Source organism: Hippichthys cyanospilos, chromosome 9 (genome assembly GCF_059441005.1).
Source record: "Hippichthys cyanospilos isolate Australia breed blue-spotted pipefish chromosome 9, RoL_Hcya_1.0, whole genome shotgun sequence".
Lineage (NCBI taxonomy): Eukaryota > Metazoa > Chordata > Actinopteri > Syngnathiformes > Syngnathidae > Hippichthys > Hippichthys cyanospilos.
The window spans coordinates 21,336,747-21,357,217 of NC_142377.1; the positions used below are offsets into that span (position 1 = coordinate 21,336,747).

Consider the following 20,471-nt stretch of genomic DNA (forward strand, 5'->3'; position numbering starts at 1 on the left):
GTGTAATGAACGTAATGAGATACTTTTAGAATGGCAAATCCATATTTCCAGTTATGTCGGTGGGATAAGATAAAAGCAATGAAATAGTGTAACGCCTCACATTTCAAACGCAGTAATATTGTAATATAAGCAATCGTTTTGAAATGACAGTAATAAGTAATTAATAAATAACGCATTTCGGTTTTGAAGTAACTTGCCCAACACCGGGTACTACTTGTACTGTTTTATTTGAGTAGAATTCTGAATCTTTGCAATATGGATTTGGGAGACCCTTGACTGGGTTTGCCTTTTTGGGGGGCGTTTATGGGCACAGATCATCTTCTATTCGCAATTTGTTTGTGATTCGCAGGGAGGCTTGGTCCCCAAATGTTTTGTTAAAGCGGGCAGAAGTACAGAACGCCTCGCTTACGTGCACATACCGCATGAACAAGCACTCCAGAGACACAATATGTGCCATGCAAGCTTTCTCAAGTCAATTTTCGGCAAATGTCCCATTTCATTGAGTTTGCAGTACTATTCCCCCTGGAGTACAAGAAAACACACTGCAGTCTCGTTGTAGTTTTAATTTTGAGGCGGATACAGAGATAGGTAGATGCCCTCCCCCATTTTTGTGTCCACGCCCGACCGGGAGTGGGAGTGGAGGGGTCTCCTCTATCCACCTGCGCAAGTCGCTTCCCAGCCATTTGAGCGGCGGAAGCCCGTCCACGTCTGACCTCCCTCCATCTGGATCAACTCATTTGTTTTCTTTTTGCATCATCCCCGCTCTGGAAAGTACACAACTATTCACGGAGGGCACTTCAACTTAAGGCGGTCAAGTTCAACTGAACGCCTCCAAGCTTTGTTGGTCTCCGGCTGGAATAACCGAGCGGGATCTGCGGAGAACACACGCCGGCTCAGACTGCGCGCGCCCGGGCACAGACGCTCCGTGGACCCCCGCTGTTGGATGCTTGTACATTGTTTGGACTGCTTTTATCGCGACCTGAGTTGGACTTAATTAAACGCAAGGTGAGAGGACAACGAGAGTGAGTGGCTTTTCTGCGTGGTATGTGCAGCGAATCGCGCAGCGTTAAGGCAGATGCGCCTTTAAATCAAACGTAGACGTCTGCCCATGAAAAGAGTATACAAGCATGCCACGCCGTAAATCAATTTTATGTTACAAGTTGAGTCCTATTTTGCTCTCCGGGGAGCCTTTTGATGTTAATACTAAGCAACAGGCTCGTGTGTTTTTATATTGGAACTGGCACTAATATGGGCACACAGGTACAATCTACACTAATCTACAGCTGAGTTGGGGTCCTCGATTTACGTCGGAATCCCAGTTCCTGCAGAAGTATAAAAAAAGAAGAAAAAAAAGTAAAGATGTTTATTGAAAAGCAGTTGTTGCCGTAAAAATATACAATCAAATTATAATAGTAAGTGCAGTGTTACGGAATTGTCAAACTGCCTACGTGGAGTAAACGTTTTTAACACTCCCTATGAATGTATTTGCGAGTACATTAGAACATGGTTAATATTTACTTCTAGGTATCGATTTGCGCATGTGCATACCCATTGGATGACACTATGGGGGGAAAGTGCCAAACGGAAATGATGCCCTGCAGACATAAAACATTATGGGAAAAAAAATAAGGTTGAGCAAGTTTATCAAGTATCAAATCGTCCATAAATGACCTTCTTTCAATGTATCTGTACATGATATTGAATACTGTGACGATTGCAAGTGAAACATCCCTAAAAAAAAAGCTCTTTTTAGCGTTCAACCTACAAAAACATTTTTTCAAATATGTTCAAATACACTGTACTTACACGTCTTCAAACATGTTTTCCAGTCAAAAAAGTTTCCTCCGCATGGACAGTTCCATGCTTCTGTACAGTGATAACTGACCACAAGATTATTGCAAATTATTTAATTGTGCACATCAAAATCTCAAATTAACTGTCATGAATTCTGAAATGCGGAGGGTCCTCGGTTTATGATGAGCCTAACTCCCATTGGTCAGCATCTTAACCCAACTATTCCTTGTAAGTCATATGTGCCATAGTCTTATCACGAATTCAATAGCATAAAGTCAAAATTACTGTATAATTTGTATGAAAAACACGTTGTCTATAAATTTAAAATAACATAAATAAAAATAACATTAAAAACACTACAGCAATAAGTGTGAAATGATGTAGGCCTATTTTTACACCTCTATACATACTAGTCAAGTAAGACCTGTTTGTAATGTCAAAATGATCAAATATTGATTCCGTCACAAACCAAACGACCCCAATTTTTACGTATGTCAGTACAGAAGACATTGTCTATTAATAACATCAATACAAGTTAACTCTTGATTACAATACCAGTAAATGAAATGTAAAACACGTCTTTATAACCATCGGTGCGGTGGTAGCGGAACTTCCTCTCATTCCTGAACCAAATCCCTCTGTTGTCTTCTTTCTTGATCCACCTGTCCCACTAGTTTGTGTTTTCATCTCAAACTAACTGGTGCAGGCAGATGTTTTTCTCACAGTTCCCGCATTGTGGTCATGGTTTCCTCCGTTGTTGCCAAACGCTTGCTCTTGTTGGTTTCATTTGTTTTTTGGTGGGGATCAATTCTGTTGCGAATTGAAAAAAACAAACAACAATTGATTTGGCTTGGCTTTTTTTTTTTTAAATATAGAAATGGTGTATATCATCCACAGAAAGAAGGCAAAAAAAAAGATCAAGTCAGCTCAGTTGGTGAAATGTGGTCCAGAACTCAGAGCCAGGTCACTTTTTCTATCTCGGATTCTTGGTTAAAGGTCTGCCTTGGGGTTTTGCCTCAGGGCCCTCAACTTGGAACTTGATCTTAAACCCTGACTGACAGTTTGACCTCAGACTCGAGTCCCATGTCTCAGTGTCTCGGTGTCTCGGTGTCTCGGTGTCATGCCAGCGTAAATTACAGCTCCCAGCGCTGAAGTACGTTTGTTTTATTGTCTCCTCGTCCTCCACGGCGACTCGCCATGGCGCATTTGGACACTGTCCACCATTCCAGCGTTTGGCTGGCCTTAGTGCGGTGGATTTTGCTGCGGAGCCCTTCGTGCTTGTTCGAATCAAAAGGGGGTAACTGCTGCAAAGAAATGCAACAAAAAAAGTATGAAATGATGCTTGCGCTCGCGTGATATGTTCTCAAGCTTGATCACAGCAGTTTTGCTTCCGTATGTGTGCGGGGGGCTGTGCAGAGAAACAGCGGGAAGCGCCGTGGGTGGTTGGAGTGGAGAGAGACTCTTTGCAAGTGAGAGGTTCATCCCAGAATGTAACCGCAGCCATTGAAACCCCAGACATTGGCAACGCTCCACCTGAAGATGTGAAAAAAATACACTGGTCTCCGGCAACAAATATGCATGCCTTAAAAAGAAATTCAGATTTAGACTTGGGTTAAAGAACAGCGATCACATTTCAAATGGAGGTACATTTTAAATGTATTAGAATTTCAGTTTTCAAATCATTTAGCTACTCTTTTTTTTTTTTTTTTAAAGCAAGACGCAACAATCGTTTCGACTTTTTCTAGCATTAATGATGCCTTTAAAGACTCAAGCTTCTCCCAAAATGTAATCAGACCATGCAAAGATTTGGATGATTTGAACAAAGCCTCATCATATATGAACCGGTACAGGCAGGTTGCACATAATCAAGCCGGTTGATTGATGGAGAAAACCACAAAATCAGTATCCACTCATCCTTGCAGTAGCTGGAAATCTTGGAAAACGCAGGTATCCCCTACCTTTACACCTTGAATACCAGACTTGGAGCCTTGAACAGGAATGTCAAACAACTGGAGGTTCATTTCCAGCTCTGGCCTGTGTGGAGTTTGCATGTTCTCCCCATGCCTACCTGGGTTTTGTCCGGTTACTCCGGTTTCCTTTATGCAGAGCTTGCATTACCTTAGATGAAGATGCTGAAGTTCTCTTTGGGAGTGACCAAAATGGATTAGGTCACAAATGAATACATCAGGAAAGGCATATATCATGTTGAAGGGAATCAAGTGTCGAATTAGAATATATGAACCTCTCAATTCATTTTCTCTGACAAAAACCTGGTTTTGCAAAAAACTCATCATACACACACACACACACACACACACACACACACACACACACACTCACACACATATATATACATATATATATATATATATATATATATAATTATTATTTTGGTCCATGATAATAAAGAAGATGATAATAAACTTTCAAAACCAATTGTTTTCTCCAATTTAAAGTTTTCTTGTCTTCCCCGGCACCGGCAATGATTAAACAGCCACTGCCAACTTGACGCAAGTTAGTGTGGATTGAGGTTCCGGCTCATTGTTTGACCTCCATCCATCTCTGTCCCTCAGCTCCAGGAGTCTCCTCGCCCTCGGTTTGAGAGAAACAATGTTGTGGGACAGCCTGTGCTGTCTGCTGGCCTTGCTGGCCTCGTCGTCCGCAGGGCCGCCTCCGGCACTGGAGCCGCTGTCCGCCCCCAGGATCTTCCTGTCCTTCAAAGGTGAGTCTCCATTGCTGCGTTGGTGTGAGATGCTTCTGTGCGGTATGTTTAGGGCATGAGCATATTGCGATGTGAAGGCCTTTTTGGAATTGCTATGTTTAGAATTCTATTGCCTTTATGAGAACCCTTATTATGCCCCAGAAAATTTTTTTATCCTACTGCATGCATTGCACAGGGACCCCAAACATGCCCCCCCCCCCCCCCCCCGTCAAAAAAAAAATATTTATAGTGTTCATTTTAAAGCACCCGTTGGAGTAACCTTCAGTTGAATTCCAAGGGAATTCCAAGTTCTCCAAGGGAATTGACCCAAGTAAACCCGAATGGGAAACATGCATCCTAGTTTTAATGGGCCTTTTCAAATAACCCTGCCCCTATGCCTCTCGATCTAATGTGGGGAGAGCATAGCTTCATAGGTTATGATCATTTTGAAGATTTCCCATAAAAAACTCTGCTTGTGGTGTTATTCTTAGTAGAAGAGATTTTATCTACTGTATTTGTTTGTGTTTTGTACCTGTAGCTTAGGGCTTCACAAGTATTTGTGTCTCAGTCCTGTCTTGGATGACCAATGCAATGTTGCCGATGGCCCTTTTGAAATGGTCTACACGTCTTCTTGTTTTTTTCTGTCCTTTAATGGCCAGGCTGCTATTAGTTGTGCAAACAGGCCTTTGTGTGGCCTCAGCTCGCTTCTGAAATCAAGTCCGATTTCACACTTGGCTGGTCCCTCACTCGGGCCGACATCCAGCATGTTATGAATGTTTGCCAGTTGCCACAAGAGACCCTTCTCAATGTGTATGCGTGTAAGTCCCCTGTTAAAATAGGCCTTCGTGTTATAGTGACGTGTGGCAGACTATGTTGTGTTGATCAACTATGGGCAGAAATTCTCAAACAGCAGCTTTTATGTCTTTTGTTATGTGATATTAGATAGCAGAAAATATAAGAAGTGACTCACATGACAAGCTGTCCTTCAGATTTTAACCATCTAAACAGTGCCTCTGCGTAAAAGTAATGCACGTAAAACATGCAGACATCATAGAAACCATCAAAACCGAGCAATTGGTTTTGTTGGTTGTTTCGATTGACTCTTTGATTTTTTTTTCTTTTAAAATGTGGGATAGCAAAAGTCAAAATATTTCATTTTTATAAGGCACCTTACTGTACCAACACACCAAACTGAGTGTACATACCACACTCCATCCATCCATCCATCCATCCATCCATCCATCCATCCATCCATCCATCCATGTTCTACGGCTCATCTCGATTCGGTTTGCAGCTGCTTTAGCAGGGAAGCCCAGACTTCCCTCTCCCCAGCCACTCGCCCAGCTTTTTCGGTATGATCACCAGGCGTTCCCTGGCCAGTCGAGAGACATAGTCTCTCCAGTGTGTCCCGGGTTGTCCCCAGGGCCTCCTCCCTGTGGGACATGCTCGGAACATCTCAGCAGAGAGGGGTCTTAAAGTCCTCCACTTGGGGCGCTGGATTCTAATTCAACTAACTGCAGGCAATGCCTACCAAATTCTGACATCTGTGGTACAGGGACCGAACAGTCGGTATTTAGGGAAAATAGAGAAGTCCCAGTGGGTGTCTAAGCACACAGACTGGATTGGCAAACCCCCCTGCACCCTTGAGGATGCTGCCTTTCCATGGTCGGTACAAAAACCACATTGCTCCTTCTGAATCTGAGGTTTAACTTACTGATGGACCCTTTTCCAACACCCCTGAATAGACCTTACCAGGCTGAGGAGTGTGGTCCATCTTTTGTTGGAACATATCCTCGGGTCCCTCTCCTTAAAAAAGAGGACTATCATCTCGAAAGTGTAAGAGAGTCTGACTCGTCTTGAGAGGACTGATACCACAACCCAAGCTGTGTGCCTGGAGGCAAGTCTGATTTTGTCAGAACCTTTTGCCTCCGACACCAACTCCTTCCCTGCCAGAGTGGTGACATTCCATGTGCCTAGAGCTAGCTACTTCAGCTGGGAATCGGACCACCAAAGTCCCCGCCCTTTGCTGCCGTCCAACTCACTAGGCACTTGACCCCTTTGCACCCTCCCACAAGTGATGACCCTTTGGGAAGAGGGTCCCACGTTGTCCTTTCGGGCTGAGCCTCCGCAGGCATGGCCACCAGGAGCTCACCAAAATGACCCACCTCCAGGCCTGGCTCCAGAGAGGGGTCCCGTATACCCGTGGGCACTGGAAAACAGAATCCATGAGTCGTCCTTAGTCGGTTCCTTCACCTAGGACCTGTGTGCCATGGGTAAACCTGCCAGGGGCGCAAAGTCCCAGACAGCTTCACTCCAAGGATCACTGAGAAAAGCAAACCCTTCCACCACGGTAAGGTGACGGCTCATGGAGAGGATAAGATCATTCGTGCTAGAATACGTTTATTTGTGCTTCATTTGTGGTTTTAAAGCTAGTAAACCTTCCTAAATGGAAGCACTTTGTCAATTTGCTAATTTGGTCTCGCATTTTTGTTTTTGCTTAGTTTGTTTGGTTTTACCCTCGTTATCCCTCGCGTCTTATTGTGTGTCACACATTTACGGTACAGGGTTGAAGAGATCATCTATTCTCCTCTTTCATCTTATCAACTTCCGTTTAGTTTTTTTAATTAGTTTCTGATCTCACTTTCTGCATGGCAGAGCAGCCTTGCATAGATTGAAATGCCCATAAGCTGTGCGCTGACTAATTGTATTGGTTTTTGCGCCACGCTGCTGGGAATAGCTCTTAAAGGCTCTTTTATTCATTTTTAATGAGCTAGCATACTGAACTAAATAATGGGGCATGAGGTTTGACAATAGCTTTTAGTTGCTGGCTTCCATATTTGCCAGTAATAAATATGACATGATAACAGACTGAACTCATTATGGGATTTATTTACATTTTGGTCATTAAACCTTTGTCCCTTGTGTTTGCGTCTGTCTGCCTGTGAAACAACTCATGTAAAGGTTAAATGATCGTAACGGATTTTACTTTCCAATGGTAATTTGCATATTCTGCCGCTGGAAGATAAAAATATTGCTGCTTTTGGCACAAATCCCATATCTGGACTCGAGAGATGCAGTGTTTTGTCTTCGCCGTTCAAATCTTTGCACTCAATCAAAGCAAAAAAAATAAAAAATTTAAAAAAAGAAAGAAAAATAACTCATTCAAGAGGTTGGATGCAAAAAGGATAAGTATTGTTTCTGGCGTATACATTGTACCAATAGATCCCCCTCTGTTAACAAAGGATTTGAATGACAAAATAAGTCATACTGTAAATAGCCGATGTTTTCATTAATCTGCACCCTGATTGGTTGATTCCAGTGGTTTTATATCAGATGTACATTTTCAAAAAGTTGTCATGTAGGAAAACTTAAGGATTTGGCTCATTAAAGTCTGGCAAGGGCTGAAATTACACAGCATGTTTCAAATAACACAATTCAGACACAATTCAGTGCCATGACATAGGAGAACAAAATGCATGAAAAAATGCATGAAATCAGATGTCTTTAGCTGCAACTGGGGCCTCTTCCAAATGTGGATATTTGATACACAATGAGGGCTGTGCCAAACTGCAGAGTAAACACACAAATCAAATACAAACCTATACAATTAAACAAATGCAGCAATTGGTGACATTTTCCCACTCATATCTGCGCAAACAAATGATGGTTCTAAGAACACCTGGCATTGAAAAACTACTGCAAAAGACACAAACAATTGTACATGATCTAACTGCTAAAGGTGCGCATATCAATATATGAGCAAAATAATTGTGGACGGGGACAAATACTGTTAAAAAAATCGTATATAAGTCAAGATTGAATCAGTATTGGCTAGTTGGACCTGCAGTATATATTTAGCCAAATGGAAAACCACACTAGATTCTGTAAAAAGACAATCATAAACGTTCATAATATAGTACCCAAACCCAGGTGGCCTTTTATGAGGAGGGTTCATAAAAAGCCAAAGACCTTGTTTTAAACCAACAATGATCGTTTAGTTTTCAATGCTAAGCACAGGCTGTTATTAGGTCATGCCATAGGCCACACAAACGGAGAAAGGAATGTCCATTCTCAGGCTCTGGTCTCAGGCTGCGTTGACTAACCTTTACATGAGGTTTAATGACATAATCACAAGTTGGAGAAACACACTGACTGGACTGTATCTCAACGAAAAAGAGCCTGGCTTAAGTAAGCTCGGGAGAACTCCTATACTTACCTTGAAAGCAGCTCTATAATCACACGCTATTTTAGCGCGCAGAGCTCGGCAAAGGTTGCGACCCCGCAAACAGAAGCCCGTCAAAGTGGAGGTTAACCGCCCTCAAACTATGGGAGAGTGGCAACATATTAACAAGTAATAGCTTGTTACTCTAATCCCCAGGCTACATTTGCAAGTGTTTAGCTTTGTTTTCCTTCCAGCGTCTTCCGTTGACACGGGGAACACCTGGATACATGTTTCGCCTGGGTGAGACAAAGTCCCATTATTTGGAACTTTGTCCAAACGTGCTTCTGTAGGCGATATACAGATGGTCGTTGGTTTAGGATGGTACAGGCGTTTTGGCCTTACAAACCGTGTGAACGAAGTGGCAGAATAATAAAACAGCGCGCATTATGAGAGGGGACGCTCAGTTACCAACGTTCTTTTTGTTTTTCATTGAATTATGGCTTAGAAGTTGACAACAGGTAAAAGGAGCTCGATTAGGGTTGGCTTAGTTGGTTGGGTGTCTGTGGTTGAGCGTCTGCGTCTGAGCTGTGGAGTAAAGCTGTTTCTTGGGAACTTTTTTTTTTGTATTTGTGTCTTTGAAAATGTAGCTGTTCTGGCTCACCTACAATGGCATGTAAAGATAATAATAGTCAATTTTCCAAATGAGATTTGAAGATGTTTTTTTGTTTCATGAATGCATTTCATTGCTGGTTGCATTGATGCAACCATGCATTGACTCAGATGTGCACGTGTTATGCATGAACGCAGCAACCGGCCCGTTGACGAGATGCTAAATACGGTCATTCCGTCAGTGCATTGTTGCCCTAATCCATAAATCCTCGTGCCACTCAGGAATGCAACATCACATAATTAATTGCCCGTGTCATCAGGCAGCATGGCCTGTTAAAGCGTATTACACTTGCTAAACGTAATGAGACCGGACAAGTGACTGCGGCACTACGATGGTTGCAATAGCAGATTGATTTCATAATGTACCGTGTCATCAAATCAATTTCTTTTTAATGCTGTTTATTCGATAGGTACACTTTGAAAATTAAATGGCGTTCTTTTGGCTCATAGTAAGAAATCACACAGAAAAAATGCCCTATCCTATGAATGCCATAATCTTATTCATCGTATCCTTAACGCACCAATTACGTGACTCTCTCTCCGCATTGTCTATTTACAACTTCTGTGTCCTTCTACCTGCCAGTTTGCATTTCTCTCCCGCCTCCCACATTGGATTGGAGAGCACAATGCAAATGCCGGCCTTTCACTACCCCTGTCCTCAATGCATTCAAATTCAGTGAAACCATAAAAAGGCTTTCGGCAAATTCTTTGTCATGTTTTTTTGTACGCAAAGCTTCCCATGCTGTTTGCCCCTTCCATCGTCGTACCTGTCGGCATCAAAACATCGGTCCAACACTGCCCCCGCTTTCCCTTTCCTTTTAAATTCCCATTAGTGAATGTCAGAATCCTGAAACATTCTTCCCCACAGCAACATGGGGCGGCTGTGGCACGCAAGCCTGCAGCAGTTATTACAAGACTTTGCTACTTTGTCTCTGGAGATGCTGCTGGAGGAGGTTGAGGAGGAGGAGGAGGAGGAGGAGGAGGAGGAGGAGGAGGGCAGAAGCACATCCCAACAACCTCTGCTCTGCTGGATGTATGCTGTCAAACTATGATTATTCAAAAGACAGAAAAAGGAGTAGACAGTGCTAAATATAGTGTTCTTCTCTGTCTGCTTCTTTCTGTTTGTTTTTTTTTTTCACTGCTTTGTCGCCGGCGCGCACCCACGCCTCTCGCTTGTTGGCGAGCCCCGCCCACGACACGGGTGCGCTTTTCTGCCAAGCTGAGCTGTCCAAGGAAGAGGAGATTGTCTCTACAGTGCCCTTGAGTTTGTGTGAAATGACTATGGGATGCATCAATGACACATAGATTCGTGTATCTTGTTAAGCAAACCAATACTGGGGAAAATTATACGATGTGAACACTGCACAAGCTTCATTTTTTGTCTATATTTTTGCATAGGCCACGCAGAGGATATCAGTATACACTGTTTTGAGTTTGCTGTTCTTAACATTTGCTGGCATGTATTACTGAGCAGCAAGGACAGACGGACACGTTCGTTATTATGCTGATGTATTTTGTTGCACTGTTCTCGGTCATAAAGCATCATACACAAGATGAAGCTGATTGAGAAAATACCAAGATGTGCAAAGATCTTATCTGGGCAAACATTCGCCGCTTAGAAGAATCTAAATTATAGAATATATTTTGTATTGATTCACATTTTTTTAATCAAATAACATCAATATTTCTTCATAACATCGTTTTAAGTCTGAAGCTACATTTCAGGAAAAGGAAAAAAAGGAAAGGCAATGAATTTCAGGGTGTTTCCAAACTTGTGGCTCTTACTGTTTTGTCCCGACTTTTTCAAATGCCTCTCAAGTACTCTGTTGTACTCTGTAATTGTTTTTGTGGAACTTGTGTGCGATTTGTTTTGCTCTATCAATCCTCTGTTGTGTAAAGGGGGACAACCCACAGCAGGGGAGCAGAAGATGCTTTGTGTCGCACAGGCATGTGATTGGCAGTTGCATGTCTGCTCGCTGCAGCCCTTTTTATAGATCAATATGTGGCAGACATGATAAAAATAGGCTCTGGCTCCCCCGCGCTCCCTCAAACCTGATCGCAATGACTCCCAAAACCCAACCTCTACTTGATTGTTTTTCCCAGCCCCTCGTTACTCGATGCAGATTGTTGTGTAGCCTGCGATTATCGTCAAGCGCCCGCAGGCCAAGAGATGAGGATGACAGTGGTTTCGGTACGGAGTGTGAGGGGTGAGATGGTAATGGCTTGCATAAGATGGTTGTCTTGCGATACAAAGTGACAGACGAGCAGTATGGGCCTTTTTAATATTCATGTCTAGTTCTTGCGGTTATGTCTGTGTGTTTGCAAAGCTTGTATAAATTGTTTCCTGTATATACTCTACGTGACATGTCCTTGGCTCTGTTGCCATGTCGTCTACCTGTGCACAATTTTGCCTTACTAATGACATGTAGTTTTCCTACGTGAAGACAGAGAGCGTGCTAATTAGGGCAGGGTGATATTATCCATATATTGATATATTCATATTGCAATCTGTGTTGTGAATAATTAGGCTGAGTGAATACTTTTCTCGGCAGACTTTGACGCATTATGAAAGGGAAAATACGGCTTGACTTGTCTTCATGCGCTTGAACGGCAGGTGGGGGAGAAACAGCAAAGGACAATGTTCCACGCTCTCATCTCACAACGGTCGTCACTTGGGTAAAGAATATCCCAAGTAAGATGATCAGCAACTCATCTCCGAAGACCCCCATTTCAAACAAATTGGATGGGTCCGAAGATGACTACCTGTGGAAGTATAATGAGGATGTTTGAGCAATTGAGGAGGATGTCCGGTTCCTACATGGAAGGAGCTATTAGGTGTGACAAATAGTAGTGATGACTTGTAGGGCTTTTCAACAAATTAATATTAGGCTTTGTCAAAAAAATAAAACATTGAAACACAATGATGAAATGTGTCTAAAAGTACCCTTATTTCATTATTTTAATACCACACACCATATGTTATAATTGAACAGCCTTGTCTATGTAACGAAGTCAGGGGTAGACTTATAATCACGTTTTTGTGTAATTCACCAAAATGGAAGTAAAAAGGGGCGTGTCGACCTATAAGCAAAGTCGACTTCTCCTCGAAGAAATACGGTAGTTGTGAATTTTCATACCGGTGAGCTGTCATTCCTCAGCAACAGAATCAGGAGATGTGTGTTGCAATCACGGCACGCTTATTTCCCTCGGCGTCTTTCCCTTTGCGCTGAAAGTCCCCTGGTGACAATCCAAGGAACTGCACGAGCAGTCGTGTTTATTAGACAGGAGTGATTGGTGAAAGGCTTTCGTGCGAGAAAAGTGTGACATTAGCTCCTTCATTGTGCCCGAGAGGAGGTGTTGGCCAGATGTTGTTTCTGGGGGTGGGGGGGCTCCAGGGGGAGTTGCAGCTTGGGCTGAAATTAAGTGGACAGCAGGTCAAGGGCACCTCTCTACTTGTTTACTCAGACAGCAATCATTCATTATCATTTGTCTGTCAGTGTCGGGATCTTGTTTCTGCCGTGCCAATGACCTTTTCAAACATTAAGGGTGGAAGCCTCCATTGCTTATATGTATGGCAATTTTTTTAAAGTGGTATTTCTCAAAAAGTGTTTTTCCATGTCTATAGGTGAGGATTTATTTAGAATTACGGGAAAAAATGTGGATTGTGGGTGAGGGTAAAAACGATGCTGTAATTCGGGATTCTTGAGGTATTTTGGACACAGCAGAACTGTCCTAAATTGTGATGTAAAAACGCAAGCTATGTCTGATTTAACGCTTTCGGAATAATGAAACATTTTAGCTGCAACGCCGCTTGAGGCAGTACCACTGACTCCAGCGAAACATCTGGTCAATGAATCAAATGGATTTTATGTCAGTGTGAGTCAAGTAAGTTATGCTTTTCTGGACAGTCGGTAAGGCAATAAAAGCAGTTTGAAAAGATCATCATGAACTTGCGGAACGTTTTATACAGTGGATAAAATAACAAAAGAGAAAAGTTTGTGATAGCTTGATTTGGAAGTTTCAACTAGCGATTAAGTGTTATGGACACAATGCGTTTTGGATAGCCTGCTTTGACGAGCCTCCAAATAAGTTATGTCATATTGATCTCCCGCTGTCGTCTTCCAGTGAAAATGCATGCACGATATCCTAATAGACCAAACCTAAAGGCTATTAGTCAATCAAATAAACGTGGTTCTTATCTGAGTCATCTTCAGGTCGGAGTAGTTATTGTGTGAAGTAGGTCACATACAGTATTTGGACTCAAATGTGATGACCATGTTCTGTAATAGCTTGCTGGAAGCTTATCAGAGGGGAACACGTCGGTCATCTTGTGACAACAGGTGCGGTGCGAAGAACGAAAGCAATGTCGCCACGGAGTCCGATGAGCGTTTAGTGTGCGGCTATTGTTGGCATCTGTCTGAGGTGATTTAATGCACCCCGGTTTCACTTGTGAACCCGGGAGCCTCAGATCTTGGAGTTGTTCTGCGGTCAAAAATTTCCTAAGTCACCGAAATTTCCCAATGGTTTCAGAAATCTGAAGCAGAAGACGGGATGAGACACCCCTTTGCAGTCTGCTTTTTCGTCATCTGTTTGACTTTTTTTTCTGTGGGTACAGGATGTCCTTGCTTCATGACTGTCCCTCCATTAAAACAGTTTGCGGTTACAAAGGGCACACAATGAACAAGTTTGCGCAACGGTATAAAAGTATGTGGTCATGCAGCACAAGATGGCAAGTTCAATTACTCCAGTACATACTGTTTTGATTTGAATGTGTGATATTTAAGACCAAGTAGTTGGCAAGTTAAATTACTGCTACAAAGTTTCCCTTTGAATGTTTGATATTTAAGACCCAGAAGTCTTTCACATTTAACTACTGCATTAGTGTCAGTAGGTTTTAAATTTGGATTACGCCAACACAATAGAAACAGAACTGTCATAAACCAATGCCCCTGTCATTCTCTATTACCTGACATCATCTTAAACTAAAAACGGATCTGATTCTTGCTTCGTGTTTTATTATCTGATTTTTTTCCCCTCATATTGCTTCTTTTTGCCCTTACACGACACATTAATTGTGTTATAAGGTTATTTGAAGTGTCTTCTAGCAACTCCACTCTTCCTCAAGGCATGAATTATAAAATGTGGACAAATCCTAGATTGACCAGCCTCTGAGAACCGGTTGTGAATCAACATCCGAGGGTCCTCTGTACTGTTTGTATTTTGTACACTCACATTGTCGAACTACCGCTTCATCTCAGCAAATTCGGTTCAACGCGCAATCTGTATCATGACCACAATGTTGATGTTCAGCACGCCCGTTTCTGTTGTCTCTTTAAGGCCACATTCTGTTAGAAGAGAACATCATAAATAGCTAAGGGAGTGGGAGAGGAGAGGTGAAGGCGGTCAGAGGAAGAGGAGGACATTGAGGAAAATGCAGAAGGGGAGCTGCCGGGGCCTCCGCTAGCGCTAATGGGCTGCAGGGCACCTGTGTCACTTTTGCTATCAGCTCGCAAGAGCGAATAGATGTAGGGATTGGAGAAAGGGTGTGGGCGTATGTGGGAATACCCAGGACAGATTATGCGTCTGTTTCCTATTAGCTGTGGATGAATTTCGGTGGAGATGGTTTCCCTCAACATTTGACGACTTGGAGTCTTGCCACCACTCCTCAGTACTCCCGTCAATAGCCTCCGTGAGCTATTGACACTTTTCATCGTGTAGAAGGTGTTGTAAGCAATTTGGCTGAGGAGGGAAAGCCACACTACTAAATAAAAGCTGCTATAAATATTGATTTTCAAGCAGTTAACGCCCCTCAGAAATTTTCTCATGTGTTTATGGGACATGATGTGTTCAGAGGAATATGTTTGAAAAGAATTCCCCAGACACACCCCTTCACATCGGGCCTCATAAATGTAAGTGATGTCAGGATTTGCTCAAACGCATTTTTGAGTATTGGATTTTAAAAGGCAAACATAATCGGTAATGGTCCGCTCAGCCTGAAAAAAGTCAAAGTCTCTCGCTCTTTTATGGGAAACATCTCAGTCCTAAATGAGATGTCGGTTGTTTTTAAAGTTTTGGCAGGGGCTGGCGAACCTCAAACGCTGCCTTAAATGTGTCTCAGGTGAGAGATGTCCGGCGTGTACAAAGTCCTGGCTGAAGACCAGGATGCTGTCTTTGAACTGTGGGAGAAATGAAGCCTGACCATGATCCTTGGGGAGGCTGCAAAAGTGGTATCCCCGCTATTGGATTAAAAAAAAAGAGCTGGAACATTCCTGCTGCTGTCAGAGCTGTATTTCACCGTATGGACTATACGGTCCGCGCCCCCACTTTAATACACACAGGATGCTTTAATTGGTGAAAACTGATCCGCAGTCAGATGCTAATGTCATTACTACTTTTAAGGTTTGAGGTGTAGTGTATATATGTGCTGTGTAAATAGTAATGCCTTTTACTCATATAGTAAATCAGTGATGGCTGTTCAATTTTACCATCAAAGCCAAAATCGAGTTGAAAGGGTTATTAATCATACGTTAGCCAAACAGCACGTCATAATCAAACATTTATGTCAAACTGCTTATTTCAAGCCTTGCACTCATAGAGTGCTTTATGGGTCTCAAACTACAGTCCTGGAGGGCCGCGATCCTGCATGTTTTCGATTCATCTCTTTCAAACACACCTGTATCTTGAAAAATACCCTAATCATTTGAATCAACGCCATATTTTGTCCTAAGCACTTTACCGATCCTCAAATTCACTTTTTGGAAAACACCGCTTTACCTATCAAAAGCCCTTTCCATCCACTGGTCAACTCTTGAACCCATTTTTTTCCATAAAGTTGTAATTCTGTCAGTGTCATCTATCCGTGTCATATGTGTCTATCTTGAGCTATCACTCAAGCATCAGAGATTGCAAACCGATTGCAAATTGAAACCCTTTTTGTCCTAAAACATCAGAGGCCATCAGTGAAGTAATGACAAAGGCATTGATGCATGGTCCAAAGGGTTTTTATTGACTGGTTGCTTCATAAGATAATGTAATATTTATTAGTCGGATCAACATTTTTGTGCATGTGCAAAAACCTCCGGGTGCCGAGTCTCGACGACCGTGCAAACTCTGATGAGGTATTTATTTCTAACGACCACTTCACAACTCAGTTCGAGTGACCGCCATTTTATGCACAACCGGAGTAAGACGCAAAGCCTCGCTATATCTTGAGTTGGATGTCCCTTGCTCCTGTCGGATGGCTTTGCGCTAGCGGCTGCAGTTTCTGGCAAGTGCTGTCGATGTCTGAAGGTCATGCCTCAGGGGCAGGAACCCCCCGAACCCTTCTCGGCAGGAAGGGCAGGATACGATCGAACGTGAGCTTTCCAGGCCTTGTTTTTTCGGCTTCATGCACCGATGGGCGCCCTGATAATGTTCTGACTGCGAAGGGGAGGAGATGGCCTCTTATGCCTGGCGATTGTGGCGACTCGCATAGACTCGATGCCAAGATTTTCTCCATGCCTGCCCTCTTCACGCCCCTTCTGCCTCCGAGCTTTGTTCGCTTGTCCTGTTCTCAGGAACCCTCTCTAGGTGTCCCTGAAGGCATGTTGGCAACACAGGTCCGTGGCGTCTGTGGCATATGCGTGTGAGAGCATGCATATGGATGAATGAAAAAGCGGGAGGAAGGAGGCCTCCTGTGTTGCCGTTGTCATTGTTGTTGTTTGTGTCGACGCCTCACTCATCCCCGTGAATGGACCGCATGGTCTCAATAGACGAGGGGCGTTTGTGTAGGCTGAGACCATCATTAATTTACTTCATTCACGCTGCCTGGGAAGCAGAAGAGGAGTGGCCTATGACGCCGGCATTGGCACTTGCGGAATCTAAATCTAAATGCACGCATCAGAGTAACCAGACAAATTTCTCTGGTTCTCCGGTTGTCATATATCACATCAGCCCCTCAAACACCATCGATAAACTTGCCGATGATGCCCGTCTCCTCTGTACCATAATAAAGACTAACGCCGAGACCCGATGAGACTACTTGGCAAGACAAATGTTTGACATATCTGGTTTGGTTTTGATGCTGTTGATTCTGGTGAGAAATGCCATAAATTTCAAAGAAAAGTGACAATGGTCCTTTTGTTGACCTGTAATCCCATTTAGTGAGCGTTACACGCTGGGAATTCATTTAGTTGATGGGCTTTTGATTCTGTCAGCATCAGTCCTATACAGGATTGGTACAGAGCATGAAATGTGGCTTTTCACTAGCGTATCTGGATTACACTGTCCTATTAAAGCATCTGTGCGTGATTAATTAGTCACAAAGCTTTGTAATGCATTCTGGGCAATTACACTGTGAACCCAAGAGCAACTTTTGGGCATGTCAGTGCACACATGTCAGTGCACTGAATTGTTTAAGGTCCTTTTCAATATATTGCCATTATTTAAGCGTACAAAGCACAAGTGCGAGCCCAAGAGGAAGTCAGAAATTTTTGGTGTGGATCCAAGATCTTTTTAAAAAAGGACAAAAGATAGCTGTGCGCACAGATGGATATAATAATCAATAAAATGATTGCTAAAAATTTCAGTTATTGTCTTTGAAATATTAAATGAGAGGACTTAAACATTGATGGTTGAAATGTGTGTATGGTTTACTGTGTTGGTCAAAGCCCACTACAGATTTTCTTCTTTAGTGGTTTGTATTTTCTTTTGCCTTACCAAAAACGACAGGCTGCAAACAAACCTCAGACATCATTGCTTTTCACATCTGATAAGTTAAAGAAAATACACTCAAACTGAAAAGTAAGATTGTAAGATAACAGGGAGTACCATTGAGGAGACCTCTGCAACGCTTGTGCAGATCATTCTGTTTGTATCATCTCAGACCTATAAAAGGGTATGATGGCATGAGATAAGAAGGCTCTGTGTTTCCGTGCTTACGCTGGCCTCCTCCTTGACGAGCATGTGGCTGGAAGGAACTGTGACCGAGATCGGTCTCGGACGCTGCCTTTCTCACCAGTGATAAGACTCTTCCCTTCCTCCTCCTTCTCCCTTCCTGCTCTCTATCTGTCTTGCTCTCATTCTTCACTCTGGTTTGTCATTCCTACGTGAGCATCTCCCCAGGTGTCTAACTGAAGCAGATTGCTGAAGACAACACCACTTCAGCGTATCAACCTTGCTTGTCTGCTTTTGATCGCACTTCATGCATGGATTCAATTGGCTTCAAGATTCAAAAAGTGGCTAGTTGAGTGAGTTCACATTCCGCGCCCAAGGTAGACTATTTGCTGCCTTATTACTTCTGTTCCTAAGGTGAGAATGTGAACAACATTTGTACAAAGTTGCAATGTGCCATCAATTTCTGTCAATGTATTACAGTCAGGATATGGAAGTTCTGGCGAATTCCTACTCGGATGATGCAATACATGCCAACTCCGTTCCAAAATTACACTTGAATCCAAACATCACCTTATCATATGAATGTATGATCAAAAATTCAGACCGGCTAGATATTATGCATAGCTCCATTTGCCTACTTTTGTTACTCAGTATCACCAAGTCATAATTATTCATTTCTAAAAGTAGCAATAATTCAACGCGGATCTAGAATCAACATCTCGTATATACCCAACCAAACATTTGTAAGCTTGACATGTTGTGAGTCGCAATTATCAAGAAACTCTTGTGATTGCTTTGTTGTCAATATCAATTAGGAGGGTCATGTAAACCACATGTTTGGATGTGGTTACTTCAACACAGACGTTCTGTTTTGGATTGTCTGAATTTGACAGAAAAACCTTTGACTGCCATTCAGCAGATGTTCCCCTTTTTAATTTGGATTTTCCTCAAACTAGGGCCTTTTGCAAGCCCTTTCTTCCCAACTGGCCTGAAACAGACTGACCCTTGTGGTCACGGGCGGGCGAAATAAAGGCCACGGGGTCGCAGGGTAGGATGTCCCATCTGTCTGTCAAACGTGAAAGCCAACAAATCAACAGGCGTTGGGGTTAGGGGAATGGGAGGGGTGAGAATGTCAGTCAGCAAAGGGGAGTGAAAAAAGAGCGTGGATTATACAGACAGACAGTAATCTAAAGGTCTGTCAGTCAGGCTGACCTTGGAGCTCGCTTTGCTCTAATTGCCAGCCGGGATGAGAGCGTGAGGCCCCTTCGGTGTGGAGACAATTCCCATTAAAGATCTAATGGCTGCCAGCACACTTCATCTTGAGTGACACTTTCTTTCTCGCATTAAATGCAAGTGCTTGAAATACTGATGATTCTTTAACCCCTGACTGCTTTCTCCTTTTATTTTCAAGGAAATTGGAGCATTGATCTTCGTAGAAGTTCATCTAATCCAACATTTAAAAACGTGCCTGCCACGGTGATGTCGCAATTTACTGCAAATCGCATTTTTCTCAAGATCCTTTGGGGGGGCATTTTCTAATGTGTACAATATGTACAAAATTGACTTTTTTAACATTTGAAAAGTTATCAACCAATCCATTAATTTTCATACAACACATACCCAGTCATGCATTTTCCACACAATCTGTAGGGTCATGCGGTGAGCTAGAGGTTCTCAAGTGAACTATTCTGATTGTGCTCATCCATCAAGGCTCGGTTAGCACTACGCGGCGGCCCAAGTCGGTGTGGAAAACAGAATTACTTCTGCAAGGCATCACGATTGAACGAAGACAAAAGAATGATACCAATTTTGCCTCCAACTTGGAACATTCATATTTGGCTTTTCCGCAAAACAACCAGGGTTGTTGCAGTCCTTACAAGTGATGAAGTGCTCTTAAAAGATGGGACGAATTTGGTGTAAACACTATAGAAGAGAAGTTACGTCTGCAATCAATGCCTCTGCTGGTTGTCGCCAAGGGAATTCCATTTTCGCTCCAATTGCTTCAAGATGTAATGAATCAACAATCTGTTATCATAGCCATACTTAGTTGTGCTTTCCTGCCTAATTCCGGCGCATCCAAAACTACCTCCCAACGAATGGATAATAGCATTCCAATGCTGTCACCCTTCCCCCAGGCCGCGTCCCCTCTCACTTCACCTCCCGCCAGTCCCGCTATCGTCAACTCCGTCATCAGCCCCTCTCCCGTTAAGAAATGATGGATGTCTTCGCTACCCCCCACTTGGACAGATGTATTAAATGCACCACTGCACG

The 20,471-nt window shown here is 42.9% G+C and overlaps 1 protein-coding gene across 1 annotated transcript in view; it reads left to right on the forward strand.

Annotated features, from left to right (window-relative positions):
• Positions 1-628: 628 nt before the first annotated feature.
• Positions 629-20,471, forward strand: part of sema3fa (sema domain, immunoglobulin domain (Ig), short basic domain, secreted, (semaphorin) 3Fa) — a 57,258-nt gene continuing 37,415 nt past the window's right edge. The window contains exons 1-2 of the mRNA XM_088423196.1: positions 629-1,005; positions 4,368-4,516. Coding sequence (XP_088279322.1) covers positions 4,405-4,516 — 112 coding nt within the window. The 5' untranslated portion in view covers positions 629-1,005; positions 4,368-4,404. The remainder of the gene's footprint in view (positions 1,006-4,367; positions 4,517-20,471) is intronic.